At 44.3% G+C, this 25307-nt stretch overlaps 1 protein-coding gene across 4 annotated transcripts; it reads left to right on the top strand.

Annotated features, from left to right (window-relative positions):
- Positions 1-237: 237 nt before the first annotated feature.
- Positions 238-25307, top strand: il21r.1 (interleukin 21 receptor, tandem duplicate 1). Of its 4 annotated transcripts, XM_088307567.1 has the most exons (12): positions 238-338; positions 404-522; positions 5244-5319; positions 19182-19398; positions 19556-19636; positions 20552-20660; positions 20953-21128; positions 21797-21933; positions 22122-22314; positions 22416-22494; positions 23401-23494; positions 24340-25307. In XM_088307567.1, the coding sequence occupies exons 5-12, from the start codon at positions 19582-19584 to the stop codon at positions 24895-24897; spliced, it is 1401 nt and encodes a 466-aa protein (XP_088163693.1). In that variant the 5' UTR covers positions 238-338; positions 404-522; positions 5244-5319; positions 19182-19398; positions 19556-19581; the 3' UTR covers positions 24898-25307. The 4 variants fall into 4 exon arrangements, with proteins under 4 accessions (XP_088163693.1, XP_088163692.1, XP_088163694.1 ...); XM_088307566.1 differs by having other exon boundaries at positions 240-522; positions 5244-5323; XM_088307568.1 differs by lacking the exon at positions 5244-5319 and having other exon boundaries at positions 240-522.

Below are 25307 nucleotides of genomic sequence, written 5' to 3'. Positions count from 1 at the left end.
TCGCAGCCAAGCAAGGGGTCAAATAAGAAGGCGTGTCCGATGTAATACATTTTATTTATATAGCGCATTTTACAACCGCTGGAGCTGTAACAAAACGCTTTCCATATGTTGGAAAATAAATCGGAAAACACACACAGAGTTGATTAAACGCACATACGCACGCACACACAGACACACGTAATTTAGGCGATCAAATAATAAAACGTGACAACCAGGTTGAGGACACCAGCAGTCACTTTACACGCAATGCACGTACAGTGCGTTATGCACCACCGTCCATTAGGGGGCGCCATCTCGTCCGTGCTGTGGAAGGCATTTTGAGACATCAAGTGCGCACGGTGTGTTGGTTTTAGCACGGTCACTTTCAAAAGTAACTCAGAATCTTACACCGTATTCACTACAGGACTTAATCAATTCAAATAACATTTCGAAAGAAATGCGTCAACTGTCAAAATCATCCGGCCTGCTTCTTATCATGGAGGAGTGGAAAGAGCTAGCATGCTAGCCCAACGCCAGCAACTTGTAAGTAAATATTTCACTAGTTCCCGTCACAATTTGCGTCACAATAAACGCCATATTACCAATATCACCTGCTAAATTTCTCACCCCAAACCAAAAAATACAAACTTATTTTGGCTGTTAATGTCATGTCTCAGTCACAGAGCTTATGTGTGAGTGTGTATGTGCGCGTGCGTGTGTGCGTGTATCTCGTGAACGCCAGCACACAGCTGACTCACTTGGCGCACAGCTGGCATCCGTTTAATTCCAACCAACACTCGCCCTCCGTGTCGCTTTGTTTACATAGCAAGCTTGCAAATCCAAGCCAAACGTACTAAAATGGAAGTCGAGTCGAGTCGATCTCGGTTGCCGCGGCCATGTTGTGTTCATTGAGGTGCAAACGATGTGAGCGAGCGAGCGAGCGAGGCCGCCGTCAAGGTGGCAGGCGCAGGACCTGCAAGTGAATTTGCGTTCACAACCCAATTTTAAAATCATGAGCCTCTCTCGAAACTTGAACTGTGGCATGAAATCCAAATTTAAAAAAGCCAAACCATAATTTGAAAGCCGGACTTTAAAAACCATACCTTCGCAGGTAAGGCTTGCTTGAAATCTTAACCATGGCTTGAAACACTTTTAAAACCCGATCCTTTGTTTGAACACTAGACCTAGACTTGAAACCAGAATTTCAAACCCCAACATTGTGTATCTTCTTCCAGGCTTGAAAGCCTACTCTCGTCTTAAAACCACATATTTAAACCCCAAATCATCTTTGAAACCCTAATTTGAAATGGTAACATTTTGTAACTTCTACCCAGCTTGAAACCCTACTATTACTTTAGATGTTAATTTTCTTTAAACCCCTAACCTGCTTGAAATCGTAATTTATGATGGTGGGGGGGTGGGGAGGGTCTGCAACAGATGCACAATATGACAGTAATTGTCCTTCAGCCATATGACTCCTCCTCCTCCATTTTGTCGTTGTGCGCTTTCAATTTTGCGAAACGGTGAGGGTGGTTTGAATAAAAGGTGTGTCGTGTCTGGCCAAGCAAGATGTCCGTCTAGGGGTGGGGGTGGGGGGCAGGGGTGGGCTTGAGGTGACACGGCGGCCACGCAGATCGATGACGTGGAATTGAGGTCACACTTTCTTTGTCTGGGAGTACGGTATTAAGTGCAATCTTGCAGGGCGCGGAGGGGCGGGGGTGTTCTCCATCAGCAAAACATGTTGGATATTTGAGTGGCTCAGGGAGTCGAGGTGGGGGGTTGATAAATGAATATCGCCACTATCCAAATGCTAAACGCACGCTCACTCAATTCTACATTCAATTCTTACTTTGAACCCTTAAAAAAACTGACATTGAAACCCGAACCCTTATTTGAAACATTTAGCACTGCATGAAATCCAAATTTGAAACCTTAACACTAACTTGAAACCCTAAACCTGATTAAAACATGAATTGAAAAGGTTTCCATTTTTTGAAACCATAATTTGAAGCCTTAACACTTGCTTTAAATTCTAACCTAGTCGAAACCCTAAATTGAAATCATAAACGGTTTTAAACCATAATTTGAAATGTTATATCAAACATCAATCCTGGTTGGAACCCTAATTTTAAACCTTAAGCCTTGTTTTTCTAATTCTATCCTCTAAAGTCTTAAAACCCTAATTAGATTTTTAAAATAAATCCCAACGCAGGCATAAAACGCTAACCCAAATTTAAAAACCCTAATTTCAAAGATAATTTGAAACCCTAATCCTGGATTAAGATACAATTTCAAACTAGGAATTTAGTTTTACAGCCTATCCCAGGCTTGAACGCTTGTAGGGTTTGTCCTCCTAATGCAAAATCAATAAATGCAACGCCAAAGTTGAAGGCCCGGCCCGACTTTGAAGGCCAAACCATTTTTGGCAGTCAGGCAAACATCTCACTGAGCTTCTTCCATCTTGACGATCCACGCAAAATGTGACTTTCCTCTGTCCTGTCCTGTCCTGTCCTGTCGCGCTGCATCCATATTGGAGCAGCACAAGGGGCCGCTAACCCCCCGTAGCAGACGTCATTAGCATCGGGGGTTGAGGCGCGCATCAATATTGATGGGCGGCCAGCCAGGCGGCTTGGCGAGAACTTTGTCCCGCATCAATATTGATGCTGTTGCCGTACATTGCAGTCGGGCCCTCTTGAAGGATTTAGGGGGGGTGATGATGTACATTTTTCCTGCACAGCAATTTTCACGGAAGCGAGGGGGGGGGGGTTGGATCTTGGAGCGCCTGATGAGATCCGAGCGGAACGGGGGGGTCGACGGGCGATGCGATTCCCTCGGCGATGGCCGGATGACGGTCGTTGGGAAAAAAATAAATGTTTCATACGTTGACGGCGGCCTGTTGACGCTGGAAGCGCGACTGTTGCTTTTGGGACGTCTTGGGACCACCCGACGCCACGCTCGTTAGCATATTAGCTTTGGACGCTTTGGATGGAGAGCCGAAGGACTTTGTCCTTCTTTTTTTTTATCAAGTAAATCATGGCGATGGATCGGAGAACTCCAAATGAACTTTGGCAAGAAAGCCCGCTTCAAAGCTGCAAAGCATTTCAACATTAGTCCAAGAGTTTGGTGATTTAAAATGCGCACATTTCAGAATGTTGGCCAACACACTCACAATCAGAAATCGGGAGAAACGTTTGCTCACCTTCACTTACGAGAAAAGTTTTGCTTCGTGTTCGACGAGCCAATCCGAGGGATCGATTGTCATTGATGGCCGACGTCATTTTGCATATTCAATCGGGAAAACCGTTTGCCGCACTCCAGCGTATCAAAGAATGTCATCAAAATCACAAGTTCACAACCAATTGTGCTGATTCGTTTTATTATTTACGTCTCCGTCTATTTTACGTCAAACGGACGCGAGGCGACGAGAGCGTCGGAGCGGCCTCATCATATCATGGCCGTCGCGCTCGACTTGTGCAAACATACGATTACGCCGGGCCGCCTTTCTGGGTCACTAAGTTAAATATTTCAGATGGTTTATTTTTAGTGCCTTCTGCTTCTGCACACACACACACACACACACCCCCACACGCGGTAACGCATCTGTGTTTGTCCGCAGGCTGCGTTTGACCCACTAAGTCATGTTCACACCCCCCCCCCCCGGCTTTATTGAGTGTTTTGTTTTGGCAGCAAAGTGTCGTAACGAGCCGACAAACAGCAGCCACGACAACTTACTCATGACGTTTCTAAAAAAAACGAAAATCAAAAATAAAACACAACATGCCGTAACGTGACGCATGATTTCCGCTCGCTGATGCATCCCATCCCAGTTGTACTTTACAAAACAATTCAATGGAACAGAAATCGTGCGTTAAAGTAGCGTACCAAGCACACGGCACGCTTAATTGACGAGTACAATCAATTTGCGCTTATGGCGAGGAATTCATAATCTTCAAAAAAAAAAAAAAAAAATAGGCAATTTATTGAAAACACACTTGGACTTATTAAAAGAACACGTAAGTAGGTAATTGGGGGTTTTAATTTATAAAACTGAGGAAACCTGAAGATTTTTTTTAACAGATTATTTTTACTAATCTATTATCGTCAGGTCATTCTGACAATTTTGAAAAAAAAAAAATATATATAAAATATGTACTTTGTTTGGTTAGGGTTAGGTCGGGGTTCGGGTTAGCCTTGGTTTAAATTGGAGGTTTGTTGGGAAGGTTTATTGGTCCTTCTGCCATCTAGTGGTCAAGTGTGTAATTGTTCTGTCTGTCAATATACGTCGCTGGGACAGACCGATGGACAAAAGATGTCTCTTTAAATAATTCTCATTATGATCATCGTCAGAAATGGCACCCAAGTTGGAAATCGCTGACTTCGAATGCAGATTGGTCCTGTTCCAAGCAAAATGTGAAAAAACAAAAAAAGAAAAACGCAGTTACGTCACTCTTGGAGCGGGTGAAAGGCACGGTGGAACCTCCCGTGTCGTTTCGCCTGCGAGCCGCTTCGCTTGTCAAGCGGCTCGCAGGCGATGCGGCGGCCTGCCATTGTGCTGGTCCAAAGCGCGACGCCCGGACCCGTCCAACTTCTCACCTGCGCCATTGTGCGCCGCGCTGCTCAGCGCCCTCGCTAATTGGGAGCGCGGATTCCGGGACAACTTTCCTTTTTGTTCCATTCTGCTGCGAAGCGCTGACCCGGAAGTGTGAGGTCACAGCTGCGCTAATTGCCACTAATGATGATGTGTGTGTGTGTGTTGTAGAGTTTGTGCGCCATTGTCGTCCAGTCCACACGCTGAGTATGTAGAACGGGAAGCGTCTGTCGTTGTTGCTTTCTCTAATTGAGCGTCTTCATACACAAGATGGCCTCGATGACACCGACAAGCGCTTATTAATTGCAGCATGCAATGACGGATTTTACAAATATTCAACTGAACTCTAATGTACCGCAGCATGTTGTGGCACTACATTTGTCGATAGCGCTGTGTGTCAACCTGGACTGTAAATCTGGTGGTTCCGATTTCTGTCTTACCGAAGTTGAGGGCGTCGGCCAGAGCGCCACTTGGTGACCAGGATGCTTGGAAAGGCCGGCTCTTTTTCTCTTTCTCTCTCGCTCGACCGCGCCGCCAAAGTTACGAAGGACCCCAGCATAGCTGCCCCAACACTGCCTGCCTAAAAATATGAACTATCTGAGTCTTTTGTACAACATTAGACTTGCAAATCTAAATTTGGATTGAAGGGCTCAAACTCGACTGTTATCTTTTGCAGGACCCGCGGAAATGAAACACGGACCCTAATGGGACGATTCCCGTTTCAAACCAAAATGGCAGACATGCGGTGTCTTGTAAGTAAGTTTGGCTTCTTAAGTTTATTGGGAGTTTTTTGCTTGATGTTGAATATTGCAACTAAACTGGAACAGGACAAATTAACTTAAAACGGGCACTTTGAACTTCCCTTGAGTTTTTTTTTCCGAGCATGGTTTATTTAGACTTTTTTGTGTGTCTGCTTATGACAGCCATGAACAACTTTCATGTTGCTGAGTTAAACCAGCTTTGCGGACGTAATTTGACAAAATACAAAACTTTGACTTTGCACCGTGGGACCCCTAACAGGACCCCAAAATATCACTTTCAAACCAAAATGGTGGACTTTTTCTCAGGCATGGCTCCTTGAGACTTTTTTGTGGGTCGGCTCATGACAGACATATTTACCAAGCTTCGTGTTGCTAACTCAAACCATTCGAGGCTGAATTTTCAAAACGGCAAAACTTGACAAAGATCTCGAGCAAATTTCATGTTGCTAAATCGAGCTGGCTTCGGGGCTGAATTTTTTAAAAATGGAACAATTTCATTCTTCTTAGAGGACTCCTGGAAATGCCCAAAAGAAAAATGTTCACTTCAGACCGACAGCAGACTTCCTATGTCGTTTTAGGCTTGGAACCTCGGGTCTTTTTTTTTTTTTTTTTTTCCAATTGTTCTACTCACAAGAGATATGCAGAGCAAATTTGTTGTCGCTTAATGAAACTGGCTCGAGGGTTTGAATCTTTCAAAGAAAATCAATGATATCCTTCCGTGGGCCCCTGGGAACGGCCAAATCAACCCTAAAATGACCTCTGTTGACAAAATGAACACAGCGCCACTGTGTAAAGCGATGATCCACAGATAATATGCTTTCTCCCGCCGTCCCTAATGGACTGGCCTTTACTCTAAAATGTGTTTGTCGCAAAGTGGTCGAAGTCAGGCTACGTACGCTCGCCGCGCTTTGGGCCGCGAGCGTTCTCTCGCTTCCACAATCGTGTCAAAAAGTCACTGCGCAAACACACACACACACACACACACACACACACACCCCCACACACACACACACACAACACAACACAACACAATCACACCCTTTGCCGCAGTAACAGTTGCGTTAGCGTTTTATCTCCTCTCCCTCCCCCCCAGCGAGTGAGATGGGAAGGCAGAGTGCAGGGATGGGTCACGGACAGGTCAGCGCCGAGCGTAATGGGTCGGGTTCTGTCTCGTGTTGAGCTGACAGACAGATGGATTAAACGGAAGGGGGGCACGGGGTTGGGGGGGGTGCTTGGTGGAGGTTCTGATGACGAGGTCGGTTACAAATAGCACTTCTCATTTCTCTGCCGTTTCTTGATGCCAGGCGAGTCGATTAGCGCAAACGTTAACGAGCGAAGGATTCCTTCTCGCTGTTTTGGATTTGGCGAGCAAAAAAGGATTAAGGCGACTGTTTTATTTGTTTTTAAATTGAACGCAAAAAACAGGTACGGCGTTCGCTCCCGTTACGGACAACTGATGTTATTGGCGCTAAGCTAACTGTGCGTAAATCCACAAGTGCTGAGACATTTGCCGAGCGCGCGATAAAACTTGTCATTCTGGTCATGTTCAACATGTTCGCTTTGATTTCCTAACTGCCGAGTGAAACGTTCCCGTCAAAGCTCCCGGCCGGCACCTCGACGTCCGTGACCTCCGTCTGAACTTGACTGATTGGCGCAAATCTTGGGTCAATATCCGTGTTAAAAAACAAAGTCCGCTCCTCGAATGTAAAGAGGATTAGTTTGCGTCTGGGAAATCCGGTTTGTGGTTCTTGTGTGACGGCTGCTGGACGGGAGAGACCACGAGAACGCAAAGCGCGGGGGGGGGCAGTTACGGCTTTCAGTACCGTTTGGATTTGAGCGTCGCCTGAGGTCGGGACAGGCGGCGGGTGGGCAGGTGGGGGTCATGTTTCTGACAACGCCACACATCATGACCTGCTGTGGACTTTTTTTCACGGTTTGGAGAACAAAGATTTTCACTTCTCAAGTGGAAATGGAAATCAATCAGTCAATCCAAATTTTTGTTGTCGCGTTTCATACTGAAATTGTAACTCAATGTTCTGTCGATTTTAAAATCATTCGACTGTCACGTTCGACCGAAAACGTCCTTGAAAGTTTACGGATGAACTTGAATTGCATTCATGACCTTTAACCTTCTCGACTTTTTTTGCTGTTATTTGTACGAGTTGCCGCTCCATGTGAGTTCAAGTGAAACTTGTTCGGAGGTTTATAAATGGCGTCATTTCCCTCTACGGTGTTCGCTATGATAGCGTTTATTAAGATGGCAGACTCGTTGGAAAAAAGAAATGTTACTTAAATATACGTTTGATTGTCTTTCGTTTAAATGTTAAAAGTGTACAGGTGGAGTAAAACTATTGGAAAAAAAATTTTTTAGTCTGGGTTTGCAAAGTATTCTCTCTGATAAACGGGCATTCACTGTCCTAAGCAAAAGTTTTGGGACACTACAGCATTAAAAAAAAAAAAGTCCCGTGTTCTAAATCTCCGTCCCAAAATCCGAACTTGCCGTTAAATGTATACGTGCGTGTGCGTCATTCTGCGTACTTGCTACGGCGATTCAGGACTCGTCGGGAGATGCTCGAGTGTAGGTCGTCAAGTTTAGGGTTCGCCTTGAGTTCAGAGGGAGGTTCAACAGGCGGTCAGCGGGCCACAGATTCATTCTATTGCTTACGAGCTCTAATAGCAGCAACCCCCCCCCCGCCCCCCTCACCGCACACGTGCGCGCGCACACATGCACGAACTTACAACCTCATGCCTCACATCTCTTTTTAGCACTCAGCTGATCTTTTGTCTCGGCTTTGATCCGGGTTGCGGCGGACTCTGGTGACTTTAATAAACCTAGCCATTAATTTTAGCTTCTTCAGAGTACAAAATCTTTTTTTTTTTCTTTTTTTTGTCAAGACAATGGTGTGGTAATAGCACTGTATGTTTCTTTAAATCATTCATTCACATGCTCATTCATTTTTAATTTTACGAGTAGACAAAAACAGAAAGTGTGCAAGAAGTGTTGCGGAAAGAAAGACAATCACTGATTGCAGAGATTTGTGAAATGTAAAGAAAGAGATTAATTTCTAGTATCATTTTACAATGAAAAGGCTTTAAAAACAGGTTGTAGTCCGCAAAATCCATTTGGAAAATCCTGTGCTTTTAAAATGTGAAAGGAACTTCCCGCTTGTCAAAAAGGAGCATGTGCTTTTTATTTGATTTGATTTTATTTTTTTTAAAGTACATAAGTTAACAAGAATCATGCGCTTATGACGGAACACGTATTTGGAGGTCCATCAATTCCTCATCAATATGTTTGACACCTGACAGAGATCAAATGACTCAAAACCAAGGAGAGCGCCACTGCCAACTACTGGAGTGGATGTGCAATTACACTTTGTTTTAGTATGGCGGAGAAAAAGCATGTTCCTTAGGGTCACACGTGCCCCCCTCAGCATCGCACCGCCCACGGGGCCCCGCCCACGATTTGAGATGCACTGGCAAAAGCAATTGATTGATAGCGACGCAGTTTTAGCTTTGTTCGTCCTCTCATGTGCATGCGGTGTAAATGAAGGCCAGAAGAAGAAGGCAGAGAAGATCCCCAACTAAGCAGCCACGCTCGTTTGTATGTGCCGGTCAAAGCGTCTTTAAAAAAAATAAATAAATAAGGTGGGATGACCCTTAAAACAAGAGGAAATGTAAAAAGTAAAGCCCCCCAAAGGATTTGCATTCCTCTAGAGTTCATCAACGCGCACGGAAAATCAGTGATTAAGATGCAAGTAAATATTTTGCGTGAGTGTCTTGGGAGTGCGCAGACAGGACGCAGCTGTTCGCGACGCCGTCCGTCCAAAACGATGAGAGAAGAAACTCTCCACTTGTGTGAGTCGGCGAGAAGATTGAAGCAGTTCGCCAACACGAAGGAGGTCATTGTTTCCCTTCAAATGACTTTTTCAAATTCTTATTATTCTTACATTTTGACAACAAAAGCTCTCAGGCTAATCTTGGCAACATGTCTTACTTGAATCTCGAGCGGAAGGATTAACGCTGAACCTATTCACGGAAATAAATGGGGGAAAAAAGTATCACTGAAGACTCTTAATTGGCCGTGTGTGAAAGTGAGTGTGGAAAATGTTTGTATGCGTGGACGGTGAAAATGTCCTAAACACAAAATCCAGAAATGAGAATTTTTCAAAATGATCATCGTCCGTGTGCCATGTTGTCTTTTGTAGACGTTAGTTGTTATGCTCCGCCCACATTAATTGACGTTGGCAACGTAGCTTTTCGGATTCGTCTAAATTGTTGCTTCAATCCAAAACACGTGGCCCGCTTCTTTGAGATTTCCTTTTACGTCCTGTCAAGCGGGACACGTCCGTCCGTCCGTCTGTCTGTCCACTTTCTTGTTGATGTCAAGGATTTTTTTATTTATTTTTTTGGGTTTGGTTGTTTTTATTTTTTTCCAAATACTCCTGGAAATAATCATGAAATTTGGACCGGAGGGTTCTCCCAACATTAGACAACTGAAGAGAGAGTGAGGAAAAAAAAAAAAAAGCTAATTTTGAAATTTAGCACTGAAGGACATTTTTTGTTGCTCCGTAAAACTGCTGTCAGGGTCAATTTTTTATTTTTATTTTTTTTACGTTCCATCAGAGTCAAAATGTTTGACTTCCTGTTCAATTTCTCGCACGCGTCCTTTTCATCATGCCGTCATGATAAACATGCCCACCACGTTTTAGTTGCTCGTTTCAAATCGAACCATCCTTTCAAGAAAATCCATGCTGCTATTTTTCAATCCACGTCGGAAAGCAACGACCCGAGCAGTCAACGACATCGGCTCACTTGAACGCAACCTTTTCATCTCGTTATTGATAATGAGTCAGGTCGTTCATAAAAACAAATTCATGTGGGTTCAAGCACCTGGCCGCGCGACGGCCATCTTATCAGGACGGCGTATTGCTGAGTCGCACTTTGCATGAGAAATCGAAGCGGCGGCGTTCTTTATGGCGCAGGCGAATTAAGCCAGCGACGTATCAGCTTTTTTTTTTTTTTTTTTTTCCCTCTCGTCTCTGGCTGCCTCAGCCATTAAATGGAGGGTCACACTTAAGTAACCTTATCTTGTAATTGGGTTCAAGGTTAAGTGACCCCGCCGTGCCGAGGTCCGGGGGTTAAGGTCAGCATATCAGTGAGAAAGAGCGAAGGGGGGGGGGGGGGGGGGGGGTGAGTTTTAATCACTGATGGTTGGAAATCAAGGCTGGGATGCTAACGTGGCCTCGGGCCGCCCCAACCACTTCCAACTTCTCTGCTGTTTACCAATAATAGACGTGAGTTACGGATGCGGGATTACAAAAAAATGGAAAGTTAGCAAGTTAGTTTGTTGATTGGAGATGAGCAAAATACAAACAATGATCAGCAGATGATCAAAATGAAAGTTGCAGTTCGCTAGTTATTTTTATTTAAATCAGTCTGATTTCATTGAGGACTATAAAAATCTGACAATGTGGATTTGGACATTTTCAATTTTAACAAAATCTCTTCACAATTAGTTGACGATCAAAATCGTTGGCGCGTTATGTGATAATTGAGTAGTTGTCGGTTAATCTATTAATTGTTGCACGCGTAGGCACCGGACAATTTTTGGCAAAATTCATCGCGTGCTTATGCTGATGTAGTCAATTATCAGATTGCAGGGCACCGCGCGGACACCTCTTTATTCTTGCCCGTGGGGGGGGGCACGGCAGTTGCCTGGCAACCCTCAGTCAAGCCAAGGTCTCGCAAGCTTTTAACCTCCGATCGATCTCCACGCCAAGTGGGCTAATATTCACCGAGCAGATGGGAGAATTAAGCTCAAGTGCGCCTTCAAGAGATGAACGAGAGCGTGGCGGAGGGGCCCCCCCCTCGCACGCCGCCGCCGCACGCTGGATTAAAAAGGACAAGTGGAATTGCGCGGAAAAGGCGGATGGGGAAAATGGCTGTGACAAACTCTTTAGTGGCCTCTTCATCACGCCCTCAAGTCCACACGTGCGCATTACACGCCTTCATCCTCGTCGTCCGGGCCGACCTCTCGGCAGGTTAAGTGCTCATGCTGCTTTTTACATCGGCCCAGCGGGGAAAAAAAGCACCCAGTTGAGCATTTGTCACTCGGTTAGTTAGCTCGTTTAAGTAGGCTGCAGGCTCACAGCAAATCCGAATGACGTTCATGAAGATGTGAAAATGAACAAGGCTGCTAGTTACAATTCCAATTTCCCCCAAAAAATTACTTTAGAATTTCCTTTGTAAATGTCGCTCGATGACTGCCTGTGAAATTGTTCAGGCCAGAAAAAAAAAGGCCTTTGTGGGTCTGTTCTCCCCAAAAAGGCCATTTCTTGGCAACGCGATCATTCAAACATGGAAGGGAAAAAAACCTCAATGGTTTCAATTTGGTAACAAGCGTTCCTCCTCGACCGTCTTGGGGAGATTGACGAACGGCGTTGTCCGTGGATTCAGGTTCAGGCGACTCGAGCCACCGAGCCATCCTTTTCCAAGGGCAAGTCAATAGCGCAGATTAAAGAGCTGCTAAATAATGGCCCATAAACATCTGCCCGTTTGCCGGCCCGATCCATCTCACGCGCGCCCCCCCCCCCCTTCCGCTCGCCTCCTCCTTTTTCTCCGCGCTCTCGAGTTCCTTGAATGCATCATCCCCTGCGAACTCTCTCCAACCCAAACAAACACTCGGATTGACCCCCTCCGGGTCATGTACAGTTCACGTATGACCGAGCGCCCCCACCCGACCCTCCTCCGCGAGCGAGCCCCATGACTCAACCCAAAGACAACAATGGCGGAGCCTTCGCCTTCATTTCTCTTGCTTGAGCAAAAGCAAAACGGCAGCCAGGCAGTCAATCCGTTAAGTCAGTCAGCAGCCTTGTACAAAAATCAAAGTGGCAATGAGTTCATGATTAGGATTACGAAAAACATAAAATTGCGAGTCGTAAGCGACTACTTAGTCAGTCAGCAAAATGAAAATGGCCGTTACAAAGTGCGCACATTATTCATGACTAACTAACTGACGACCCGACGTCAAACTGAAAATGTTATTTTTCTTTTGATGTACATTCACGCAGTGGCGGGCGGTCAAGGCCATCAAGGCCTTCTCTGCTGGCTTAACATAATCAAGAAATCATGATCATATTTTCACCGTTGATGTCATTTTATATCCTAGTGCTGAGAGTTTTTATCCAATCAGAATTCAGATAGCTCGTGTTGCCAGGCAGATTTCACGACACCAGTGGCACGCGCTATTTGTCCGAGGCCTTCAGATCCAATCGTGCGGGCGACTGTTTGGCGTGAGTGCGAGGAGGCGTTTACAGTTGATAGACAGTTGCGATAGCCAATCAGATCACGAGTTGATGACCGTCGGGACTTCTCGCTGGCCTTACGTTGAAGGCGATGAACGCGTCTTGTGATTGGATACTCACTCGTGAGGGGGAATCAACACACCCGTAAGTCGTAACTGGCGACTGTTCAAAAATGTAAAATATAGTCTTGCTTTTTTTAAACCACAATGGCCGACGGAGGGAAAAATGTGCATTTAATTGCAGATACACTTGCGACGTCATTTTCAAGTCGGTTGTGGTGTCTTAAATGAAGCTGATATGAGGAGGATTTATGCAAGTCGGACTAAGTAGGACTTCACTGAAGGCCTACGTGCGAAATGCACGGCCCGCCACTGCATTCACGGGATGCAGAATGAGTCCAATTGGAAATGGCGATCGGCTCGTGAGTGAGTGAGAACGTTATTTAGCGACTTAGTTTGCAAAGGTGGCCTCATGGAGTAAATCTTGTTTTTTATTTTTTTTTATGCCGCACGCTTGTCGTGATTGGGCATCTTTTAATGTAAGCTTCCCAGCTCCCCATCTGCTCCGTCTGATCTGGAGGGGGCCCGGTCGCCGGGCCCGTGGTACCGGCGCGCCGCCGCTGCCAAACTGGAGGTGGCGAATGAGCGCAAACAAAGGCTAATTGGTTTGCCCGACTCCAGCCAAAAAAGCCTCACGTCAGCCTTTCATGTGGCGTCCAAGCTCTGATCGGCCGTTGCGTAAGCGTTTGTCCAAATGTCACTCGTAAGCTTTTATTTAGTTCTTTGGTGGCTGAGCGCGTTACGCGCAACGATCGGCTTACGGATGCTCGCATTTTTTCGGCTCCTCCGCCCACAATCCTGGTGGGAAAAGGACTGCTATGAACCGCCGGTAGTTAGTTAGTTAGTTTTTCCAAAAAGTCAAAAGACGTACGCGGTATTATTGATTTCCATCCGCATGTCGATGCCACACTGCATCAATTGGCTGCAAGTTAATTTTATTTGCAAGGCAGGCAGCATTGAAAATGAAAGCAAAGCAAGCGTGAAAATTCATCAGATCGCGCATTGATCCCTTTCAACTGAAGCACGACTATATCGCAGTTAATTGCCCCCCAAATTTGCGTTTGCGTGCTGTTTGTATGTGCTGCTGCGCCATTTGTGGTGGATGTTGGCTCTCAAAGACAAAAGATAAGTTGAATTATTTCAAATAAATAAATAAAAAAAAATACAAAACACTACTTAATTAATTTATTTATTTATTTTGATTTAAACAAGTTCAAAAACTGTGAAGTGAACTTTGAATTGATTACAGTAGAAAATCAACTTTCCCAACTACATAAACAATTGCATGAACCTTGTGGGGAAAAAAAGAGGAAAACATGAGCCAACGTGTTTTGGGGGGGGGGGTTGAGTGTTCATCATTTTTACTGTCCCATGAAAAGTGTTTTTGTAACCGCAGCTCTGCTTTAAAATAGTCTAAGCCTCCCATCATGTTACAAAAACCTCTTTAAAAGGGAGATAAATGAGCCACACTGCTGCAATTTATGGCCAGAAACATGAACTGTGAGGTTCTCACACACACACACACACACACGCTCGCCATCTCAGTGTCATAAAAGCACAAAGTCCAAGGCCGATAACTCCGAGTGCTATTTGTTAATTCCATAATTCCACCAGAGAGTTGTTTGGTCTGTTTGTAGGATTACACTTGAAAGTTAAAAAAAAAAAAATCACTTTTTCCCCAAATTTGGTGTCGAATATGGTGGCGAGGTGTTTTGACTCTTGGTTTGCCCTTTCCTTGCAGGATTATTCACATGATTTCAATCACCTTTCATTGCCAAACCGGGCTCGTTATGACGACAAAACAACAAATTGTGTCGCCTGCGAAGGTTGACATCATAAAGCAATTTGACAACAAAAATAGTTTATGGACTCAAAGTCAAGCTGCAACTGTTGTTTGCATGGTCTTCAAAAAAAAAAAATCCATATCGGTTGGCTGCTATTTTTCTTTATGAAAAAGACGCAAGTACAAAATGCTGGCGTTTTTAGGAGTCGGCATTTTGATTCATTTTTATGGTCAAAATTGCTTTGCTATCCAAACTTGCTCATGAATTGACGACAAGGTCCCGTTACAAAGGCGGTTGATGTTGTACATGTTGTCGTCATCCTTCTTTTCAGTTTTTCTTTTTGTTGCAATTTACGAGCTGCCATTTTGACCCAGTCGTCGACCCCGCACTTTACTCGCATTCCAACAAGGCCGAGAAATGTATTTGGCGGACAAATGAGCGCTTACGAAACGCTGAGAGAAGCGTAAGGTCGCGGCGGACGGACGGATATTATTTTTTTTCCCCCGACTTTATGACGGCCGCTAACGACGACATGCTCGCACACATGCGCCTCATCTGACGCTTCATGGGTGGCCGACATCAGCAAGTTGGGGGGGTGCGGACTAATTTGACTCGTCCGATCGGTCAGCCAATGGGGCGGCTTATCCGTGACCTTCGAACCTGGGAGTTTTCCAGTTGGCCGATCAGGAAGAGAACCTTCACTTGACCCCCTTCGGCCCTGCATGCTAACGTTTGGCGAGGGATTTTGGGATCTCTTTCTGGGTGAATGACGCTCGGCTGAGTGGTCTCATATCAGTACAAGAATGGACCTTCGTCAGGGTCGAACAAGCACAAGCTTTCAAAGATAACTACCTCCTGCATGTTTAGTACAATCCTTTTTCCAAACAACTTGAGCAAAAAAAAAAAAAACTATTTTTTTTTTCAAAGTTGCAATTTTAATAGATGAAGTCTTATTTCGTTTTTTTTTTTTTTTTTTCAAAAGAATAAAAAATATATGTGCAGTATTTGATAAAAAAAACTGCTGTATTCTTACAAGAATAAATGTAGATTTTTTGTTTTATATTGTTAGAAGTAATTTAACTTTTTCAAGGGAAAAAATAGTTTCAAAGAGAAAAGTTAGCATTTTTATTCTTAATTAAAAAAATCATTCTATTAATCAAAAGGTTTTTTATGTACTGTCTTTTATTATTTAAAAAAATATTTGCACTGACTTATGTTAGTTTTTAAATATTTTTAAGCCATTTTTATTTGGGAATTTTATGCTTTGTTTTCTATTTATGTGCTTATTTTAGTTTGTTTTTAATAAAAAACAATTATTGGAAAATAATCATGCATTATTTGGGTGTATAAAAAAACAATTTTTGATCTGATTAATCAATTAATCAGAAAATAATTATCAGCACATTAAAAGGACTATCAAAGAAATTGTTAGTTGCAGTCGTCCGGCCTGTTATCTGTAAAGCTCACTCCAATTTGCCCGTAATCCGCCAAAAGTGAAAGTTGCTGTGTATATTTTGCACCAGCGACCGTTCGTTTGAGATGCAAAACGTTAAGCGTGACACGGAAGCTACTGTGCAATCCAGGTGTTTTTTGATGTTCTTGGTGAGCTTTGCCACCACGATGGCTTTACAATGCAGTGCCGCCAAGCCAGCGCAGGCGGGCGGGCGAGCGAGCGAACGCGGCTGCTCGGCGCAGCTCAATTAGCTTGTGTTGTGGCTTTGGCTGTTTGACAGCCAGCCAGTGAGCACGGGTCCAAATCCTCTCCCGCGGGCCCAGCTGGGAGGATTAAAACTGGTTCCTGTCCCGTGGCTGACCTCTCCAAAGCCCCAACAGATGTCCTGATCCAGCCCCCCCCCCCCAACACACACTTACACCCTACACTCCTCTCGAACCCTCTCTTGACCCCGCACTCCAAACAGAGCACTCAGGTGACATTTCTTATCACAAGAACCCTTGAATGGGGACGATCTGCCACTATCTCCGTTGCTTTGGGGGCACTCACCAAATTCGCCCCCCCCCTCCCCCATTTCGATTAGAGACGTCAACTGTGTTTGAATAAGTTTACATGTTTCTTTCAAGTGCAGGAATGCAGGAAATGATTTCAAATTGACAGTACAGAAAATGCACAAACAAAAATCAATCCATTAGTACATATAAAATTGTAATCATGGTTCAGTGTTGTTGTAAAAACTATTACGTTTATTGTACATAGTGTATTTTTATTTTTTAATGACTTTGGCGACGGCCATTACGTGGTTTCTGCCTGGTTTGCGTAAAACCAGGAAATGGGCGTGTGCCTTGCTGCATTGCTGTCGGCCAATCAGATGGCAGTGACGACTCGGGTCCACCCGGCCTGTGCCTTAGCACCACCTCTACCGCTATTGTAACAACACTTCCCCAAATTTGTGGAAAAGCGACAACTGCGGGCCAAGCAGGGTCGTCTCGGTGTGGAACCGGGCTAATGGAAAAGCGCCGGAACAATATTACATCGACGCTCAGATTGATTTGAAAGGCATTTTCCCCGGGAAAGGAAACTGATGTTACGATCCCTTCAACTGTTGTTCCATATTTCTATTTGCAACATCCCCGTCTCGTGTGCTCCTCCATCCCAACACTCCTTTGTCATTCTCTCCCGCCAGCTCGCTACATGCCCGGTGGCCCCGCCGCATCCCGGCACCGCCCCGTCAGAGGCACGCCAGCGCACGGCTGTCAAGAGTTTTAGGGATCCGGTGAGCTGTGAAATCGCACAAATTGCCGTCGCTGCTGAGTCTGGCCGGGCAACAGAAGGGAGGAGGAGTGCTGGGATGGACGGCCAGCCAGAGAAATGTTACGCTTCAACACTTCCCAACCTGTATTTACCGCCTCCCTACTCGCACTCTGGACCTTGCACCCCTTATTTGCACACACACACCCACAAGCACAGCTGCAACCCACTTTGCCGACACACACTATATATATATATATATATATATATTTTTTTTTTTTAGATTTACGTTGCAGCACTTGCGTTCACTTTACGGCTCGTCGTAAAGCAATTTAATTTACTAGTACAATACAACTTTATTTATTTCGCGCATTTCACTAGCATAATATTGCAGGTACATTTATTTTCTTACGTGAGCGTGTGTTTATTTCGAAAAATGTCGTGTGTTTAAATACGTTGCGAGCACTAAATTGGTCTGGTCTAATTCCTGGCGACTGCTGACGTCCTTTAGCTTCTTCTTGGCGGGCAAAATATTTGCGGCTTTTGCACATTTTTTACGAACTTGAAAATTGAAGTGAAATTCTTTCAACGTAGGAGGCAGAGTATTAAATGATTTATGGTCAGATTATGGCCACCGCAAAAAAAGAAAAAAAAAGGAGAGCCTGACCAGGCCGGTGAAGAAGTTAAAGACGCTGAGGCAGTGACATCTAGTGGCGCAAGGGTGGACCTACAATATGACTCGAGGCTATCTTTAAATGAAACACACACATCACAAACATAGTCTAACCATGTCCCTTGAAACCCCAATTTAAAACCATAATCTTAGCACAAAACCTGAGCCTGTTTCAAAATCCTTGCACTCGTTTGAAACCCTAATTTAATTATTTTAAATCAACACCCTGTCTTAAAACCCTAATTTGAAACTCCGACCCGGCCACAAAGCCCTACCTCAAAACCCAACAGGGAGAACTTGGCATTAAGCCCAAATTGAAGTACCATAAATGAGTTAATAAGAGAATGAAACTCGTCTTATTACATAAACAAATGTGGCTTCACTGATTTTCAGAAATGTCCATAAAGGGACAGCAAGAGGAAGTGCGTTCCACAATTTTGGGGAAATGCAATGCAAGGCCTGTATCACTTTGAGTTTTTGACTGTGACGGACAGTGAGGAAGTAAAAAAAAAAAAAGGGGTGCCGCTGAATCAATACATTAATATGATAATATAAATATATATATACGTAATGTGTGACTTTTCCACATCTTAGATGAGTGATTAAACATGATTCTGAATATGAAGCTATGAGCATGAGAGCCATACTGCATTATCATTCACCTTTTCCAAGACTTTTCCGACACAGCCGCAAACGGTGACCAAATAAACTTGATATGCAGAACAGTGAATGCGCGCATACTTGCAGTTTGGCTCCAGCAGAGCCACTCATTTTTGATTTTTTATTGTTTTTAAATCATTTTTGTGGAGCCAATCCTCATTTTTCATCCAAAGCACTTATTGGCGGTTTATCCTTATTTATTCAAGAATTTACATACACACACATTCAGTCTAATTATTTTCCTTTTTTTTCCTCCCTTATGTGTGGATTTTCCGATTTGCGCCAGTTGCTCTGGAACCCCTCATGTGTATTTATTTGTGGGCGTCTATTTTTTAACAAAATGTCGCCATATGTCATTTTTAAAACGACATTTCCAGTCCATTATTAATGTCAAATACTATTAGGATGAGTTAAAAATTGAAGTGAGGGGTTTTACGCACTGAAAACCCCTCATGAAGTGCTTGCTGCCGGCACGCAAACTCGCCATACGGGCCTTTTGTGTTATCATTTGGATCATCTCAGTACTGAAACTGAAGTGGTTTTGTTTTGAGTCAAAGGGCAAAATTTAAATGCTTTGTGAAAATGATCAGCCGGAGTGTCACAAACGTGCGCGCGTGTCTGCCGGCTGCCAGGTGCTTTTTACCAAGCGCCCGTTGTCTTCTGCAGGCTTTGTGAAGGAGGAACAACAAACGAGAAAAAGGATGCGCTTAACGCTCATCTGCAGCGTCGCTGGTGCGGCTGGGTGAGGAAGACGCGATGCAAAATGCGATGTCACCACATTTGACATGAGAGCGGCCGACGACGCCACCGTGGTGACCAATTTGGCAGTCTTCACTCGCGCATCCTCAACTTTTTCATTTCTTTAGCCTCCAAAATTAAGACGGTAAGCTTTTCCTTTTGCGTTCCGGTTTTACAAATGACTCTTAAGGACAACTGTTGAAAGTCAAAAACAATTGCTAAATGGATGTCTTGCGCTTCTCTTTGAATTTGTGATGATTTCCAAATGTGTATTTGTGCGGCACGCCGACATTTCGTTTCAGTGTTTCCTGCTTTTTCGAGCACTTTCATGGCTGCTGTCCTTTCAATGGTGCTGTGGAGCCTCGCAATTCTTATCCAAGGCGGTATGTCATCGATGTGCCTGTCAAAGGTCTCATCCGTTCACCTTTGTACGTCCATGTATCATCCTTGACGCAGAAGAAAAGGCAAAAAGGAAGAGAAAAAAGTCTGACTTTTTGCGGCAATCGGAAATGCATCTTGGAATAGCGTTTAAATACATATTCGGATGCATACCATTGCTGACTTGCTATTCCAAAATAGACTTAATTTGTAATTGTCAGAAGTCTGCGATGATAAAGTCCAGGAAATAGAAGCGTTTGCTAAAAAAAATTGAAAACAAATTTTTATGTTGACATTGAAACGATCCCCCAAGGTGGTGGATGCTTTTTCCAAATACTCGTTAAAATGCACATTTTGACATTGAAACAGACAAGAAAGAAATGTTTGCTGGCACACGTCAAGCCAATTTCGAGGGTTCCATTAACTTAACGTGGTGGCTACTTCCTTAGAATAAGAAATATTCACACAGGTACATGCGGACAGATAAAATGATATCCACAGGAAATCATCAGAGTTATTTTGATTATATCGTCTACTTGTCTTTTTGGTGTGTTATCTCCATGAATGCAGCACACTGCCCCCAAGAGGTGGCGGCACGCATTGCGGTAATAGCTCACGCAACAAGAAAGGCACAACAGGCCATTATTATTAATATAATGTATTCAAAAAAAGTTTGCTTTCTGATGTTTATATTGACAGCCCAGAAAAAAGGAATAAAAAAATAAATAAATTGGGAGCAATAAAATTATTAGCCATCATTAGAAAGTCAGATTATTTACATGCAGGATTTTACTTCCTCGTTGGACCTTTTTTTTTTTTTCTCCTCTACAAATGTTTTGGCCCATCCACAATATTTTTTGTAGTGCAGTCTGTGTGCCGCAGGCAATACTTTGGTCTCAGACGTTCCTCTCTGGCTGCAGTCATCTCCTCCGCTTGCGGCGTCACCTGCTCCACCGACTACAACCTTCTCATCAATTGCTCGTGCGTTTCTGTCCCGGCGCAGCCGCTGCGCCTCCACGTCAACTGCAGGTAATCCTCACCTAACGTCATGCGTGTCACATTTCAGCTTCTGTGTGTTGCCACGTCCATCCAATCAGTCGAGTTGCCACATGACACTCCAACTATTGTGGCGCCTTGACATACGGGTTTTGTTCGTTCTTTGACCACGTTCGTATCTCAAATCCTCTTTTTCCCTTTGAAATGAATGTCAATGCAATTAATTCTTTCCAGCACCCCCTCCCAAAAAAGGAAAAAAGTTAAGCATTGTGACTGTGGGAGACCCGTCACAGTCTCGGAGTTACTCGTTGGTGTGCTTTTGTAGCGACGGCGAGCTCCACGTGGCCGACAGCTGCCTGGTGGCGCCTCCTCACTCCTGGTGCGTCATGTACCCGCCGGAGCTCTCCGACATCGCCGCCATCGGGACCGAATGCACCACGGCAGTCCGCCGACCGGATGGCCCGGGAAGCGAGTTCTCTAGCTGGGCGCTGTACGACGTGGGTAAGACAGAGTCACCGAACCATCACCTGTGGTTGACGGCAAAAAATAAGAACAAAAAAGTCACCTCAGCCAAGGCAGCAGTTAGCATGTGTAATGTTACATCCGGATATTTTTTTTTTTCATCATGAATGTAAGAAATTATTACCTGATTTTGTAAAATGTGCGGTTGGAACCATACAAATCACTTTTTGTGCAAATGTGTAATCTGAATCTGATCAGGATTTAATCGGGTTTGATATAATCACCTCAGACCCACCAACAACGTAATCATTTAAAAAAATATATAAATAACATAACTATGTAAACATTTTTTTGAACTAATTGGAAAAAATATTTCAGATTATTAATTGTAGGTATCGATTTATAGAACGTTTATTCTTATTTAATATTTTTTTTCAGATAAAAACAAATGAATTCATGTTTTACTGTGACTTGTGAAAAAAACGTTTTTGTATTAACATCAAAGGTGAAATTTAATTTTTTAATTTTTCTTTTTCTCAAAATAATGAATATTACAAAATAAAATCAGCATGTGAGTACATCCAGGTGTGGATGCACACAATTGGCCCAATCGCAATGAATGGAGTAAAAAAAATAAAGAAATAATAATAACATTGTTCCTATGGCCTTCAAATTAAGACTACAAATGTCATTTTCTTGAATGCCAGTGAAACCTGAGCCGCCATCCAACGTGCGAGTGATGAGCGCCGACAATTTCGACAACATCACGTGGGACTTCGCCAACGACAACAACGATTGTTTGATGTACAGACTGCGCATCGGAATCAGCCGAGGTCTCTTGCAGGTAAAACTCAATTTAACGCTTTTCTGTGGATGCTATGAAAATATTGGATTTAAATTCATCAAATGTGGTCGCGGCTCGTAGGCTGCCGGTTGCCCCTTCCTGCTTTCTGGAGAACGGAATGAGTGAATGATTCCGACCCCGGGCAGAATTCATGCGAGGTTTTGACTTTTTTTTTTTTCCTTCGCCAGAATCCAGCGCGTTTGTTCTCCGTGGACGAGAGGTTCCTGGTGGTGGGGCGCAAGGAGCTGCCGCCCCACGCCAAGTGTAGCGTGTCTGTCCGGGCCAAGTTGTGCCCCAGTAACCCGTCGCAGGGCCCGTGGAGCGAGTGGAGTTCCTCCGTCAAGTGGACAAACACGCCGACAAAATCCGCAGACGTGGCATGTAAGCAAGTCGCCATTTCATTTTTTGGCAAGCAGACAAATGTGATTTGTAATGAGAACAGTCACATCCCTCGACATGACTGATTTTCTCCTGTGTCTTAGTGAAAGGATTCTGGTTGTGCATCCTCGTAGCCGTCTTGGTCCTAGTTGGCGGGCTGCTGCTGGCTTGCTCTCAAAAAGCGTGAGTACTAAAACAAACCGTGGGATTTACTCAAGTCTCCCCGATTGATTTGATTGCATTTGAAATCAAACAAAGTGAAAGCCAATTTCGACACAGCGTGACTCATCGCCGCCGCTGCCGCCAACTCACTTCCCGTTGACGGCGGATGACGATGATATTCGTTCTCACCGCTCGGCCTTTACCCTTTCCTGGCAGCACCTCCTGCATTGCGAGAAACCGCACACGCGCACAAACACGACAGCGCTCAGACAACGAGCAGGCTTCACTCGGCAGGAAGTCACGCGGCACACCTCTGCAAATGCAACACGCAACTCAAATGTATTCTTAGAGCACTTCAGAAAGCAACCACAGCTCAAACAAGTGTACATAAAAACAAGGCCATACAGTTCATTGTTTTGTTTTTAATTATATTGAAGTTAATTAAAAGGAATACAATTCTTAAAAAAATATGAATTCTTTTATTGAACTCGTTTACACATTCGACATTGATTTCATTAAATAATTGCTTAAGGACCCCAGGAACGACACAAACATAGACACTTATTTTAACCTTCTGTACTTAAAACGAATGTCAGCAATAAAAAAAAAAAGAAGCGAAACGACACAGCAGTCAGTTGGGCTTTTTGACAGTATTCAGAAGTCTTAAAAAGGCGACTTTTTTTCGGGCTTGAACCTGACGGCATCGACGTGCTGCATTTTGTCATGAAACTCCAAGAATCAAGCAAAACTCAACAAACCGGATGGACCAAGCCGAGGAGTGTCATTTCATTTGCAGCAATCCTTTCAATGCCTGCTTTTAAAAATCAAATGTGCCAAATGACCGCAAAAGTCTGCCGACTCCTCCTCCAATCAATAAATGAGCTACACCTGCGTAACAGACGTTGACGTGTTTTGGATTCCTCCCAGGTTGTTGCTGAAAAGATTTCAGCTGAGCACATACGTGTCCAGGCCGCACAACTTCTTCAAGCCGCTCTACCTCGACTACGGAGGCAACTTCAAGGTGAGAGGGTGTAGTTGATGCTGCTGGCCAGCAGGTGGCGTCGCGCTAGAGGGGGACTTCTTGCACTTGCTCGCTGCCTGGGAATTTCCCGCAAAATCACACCGAGGGGCCACTTAGGTGGTGTGAATGTTTTTTTGTTTTTTTATGCCAGGGCTGCGAGGGGCTTGCAGTTTTTTTTGGGGGGGGGTGATGATGAGGTCAATGTTTGTGTTCTAGCTCAGTGGAAAAATGACAGTTGATGCAAATGTTGTTTGAATGTTTTCCTTCAAAATGTACTCTAAATAGATCTTGGTTTGTCCTTAAGTCACAAACAATATTCCATAAGAAAAGGCTTTGTATGTGAGTGGCCATATCAGGTACACTTGGACAATCTCCCATGGAAGGAGAAGCTGTGTCAGAGGCGCAGCGTTCAAACATGGGCTGGAGAATAACGTTCAAATAACTCTGATAAGTCGACACTGACCTGGAAGATCCGCATCGTCTTTTTGCTTATCTATCGTTTTTTTTGCACACGCACGTTCAGCTCCTCATGAAGGTTTCTATTGGCTTTGGTCACGTGACGTTTGCAATGCGAGCCCGACCTCAATTTCAGTCGACAGCAAAGGGCGTGCAGGATAAAATGTCAGCCCCTCCACATGGATGGATTCATCTGCTTAATTCTCATTCCACCAACGCGATATGAATCAGATACCGTGTTTAGACTAGTGGCGGCCCGTGGAATTGCACAGAAAATCTTTTTGACACCCCTGTTTTCGAGTTCAGTCACTTTCTGTATCGAGAATAAGAATTCTGTGAGGCTTAATACACGAAATGTCTCCTTTGCATTCTGCTAACGCTCGTCACAGGAGTGGGTGAGGCCCGTATTCAGCGAGCACGACTTATTGGGGAACACCTCGCATTTGGAGACGGCGACCACCACCAAGAAGCTGCTCCACTACCACAAACCCGTTTGGGAAGCGGATGAGGAGACGAGACCCGCGGGGCGCCTCCTCCTCGTTCCCGCCCCGCTGGCTCAATTGGGACACGTGTCCATTCACACGGTGATCGTGTGCGAGGAGAACGAGCAACAAGCGTCGGGGCCAAACTATGGGGAGCTGATGGACTCGGATCTGGAGCGGCCAGAAGTGGACGGGCAAGACGAAGAGCGACGATTCAACGATTGGCCGGAAGAAGTGGAGAGAGCGTCGCTGGCCTCCAACCGAGAGTCGGACGACGGCTACCCCCGCGTGGACTTGGACACGGTGGATAGCGGTTTTGGGGAGTGCGCCAGCCCGTCCCACTCCGGTTCAGGTGAGCCCGCTGGAGATTTCTTAGCCGAGCCACTAAGCTCACGCTCCAAATATGTCAAGCAGTGGATGATGTGCCGTGACGCTGGCGAAGACTCGACACACACTCTACATTAAACAATCCACCAGTTTTAGTTTTGAATGGATTTTGTACATGTTGTTCAAAGGTGACTAGAAAATCTCACTGAAAACATTTTAAAGATTATTTTTCCATCTTATTTTTGTTGGAATCATGCATGTGGATACCTGTTTGTTTTTTATTTTCCATCATTTTCCCCTCTTCAGTACAAACAATGGGTCATATTTTTTTATTGTCCATTCAATATAATGGACAGTTCATTTTTTAAGTCTAATCGCAGACAAGGCTCAACATACCCACAGCTGACAAATACTAATGCCATCCCTGATCTCAAAATATGTGTTTTATGTATTTTATATTGTTCTTTTTAGTAAAAAAAAATCTAAGCCTTCTTTTTAATTATTTGTATCAATTTTGTGCCTTTATTAAAATCATAATGACGTCGTTT

The sequence above is a fragment of the Idiotropiscis lumnitzeri genome, chromosome 10 (assembly GCF_059441095.1).
Source record: "Idiotropiscis lumnitzeri isolate Australia: NSW breed Sydney's pygmy pipehorse chromosome 10, RoL_Ilum_1.0, whole genome shotgun sequence".
NCBI classification, from domain to species: Eukaryota; Metazoa; Chordata; class Actinopteri; order Syngnathiformes; family Syngnathidae; genus Idiotropiscis; species Idiotropiscis lumnitzeri.
This window is presented reverse-complemented; position numbering and strand designations above follow the sequence as displayed.

Coding starts and splice junctions, on each gene's coding strand:
- il21r.1 (XM_088307567.1), top strand. CDS start 19,582: ATGGCTGCTGTCCTTTCAATGGTGCTGTGGAGCCTCGCAATTCTTATC. Junction 22,315..22,415: donor AAAATCCGCAGACGTGGCAT/GTAAGCAAGTCG, acceptor CCTGTGTCTTAG/TGAAAGGATTCTGGTTGTGC. Junction 23,495..24,339: donor ACTACGGAGGCAACTTCAAG/GTGAGAGGGTGT, acceptor CGCTCGTCACAG/GAGTGGGTGAGGCCCGTATT.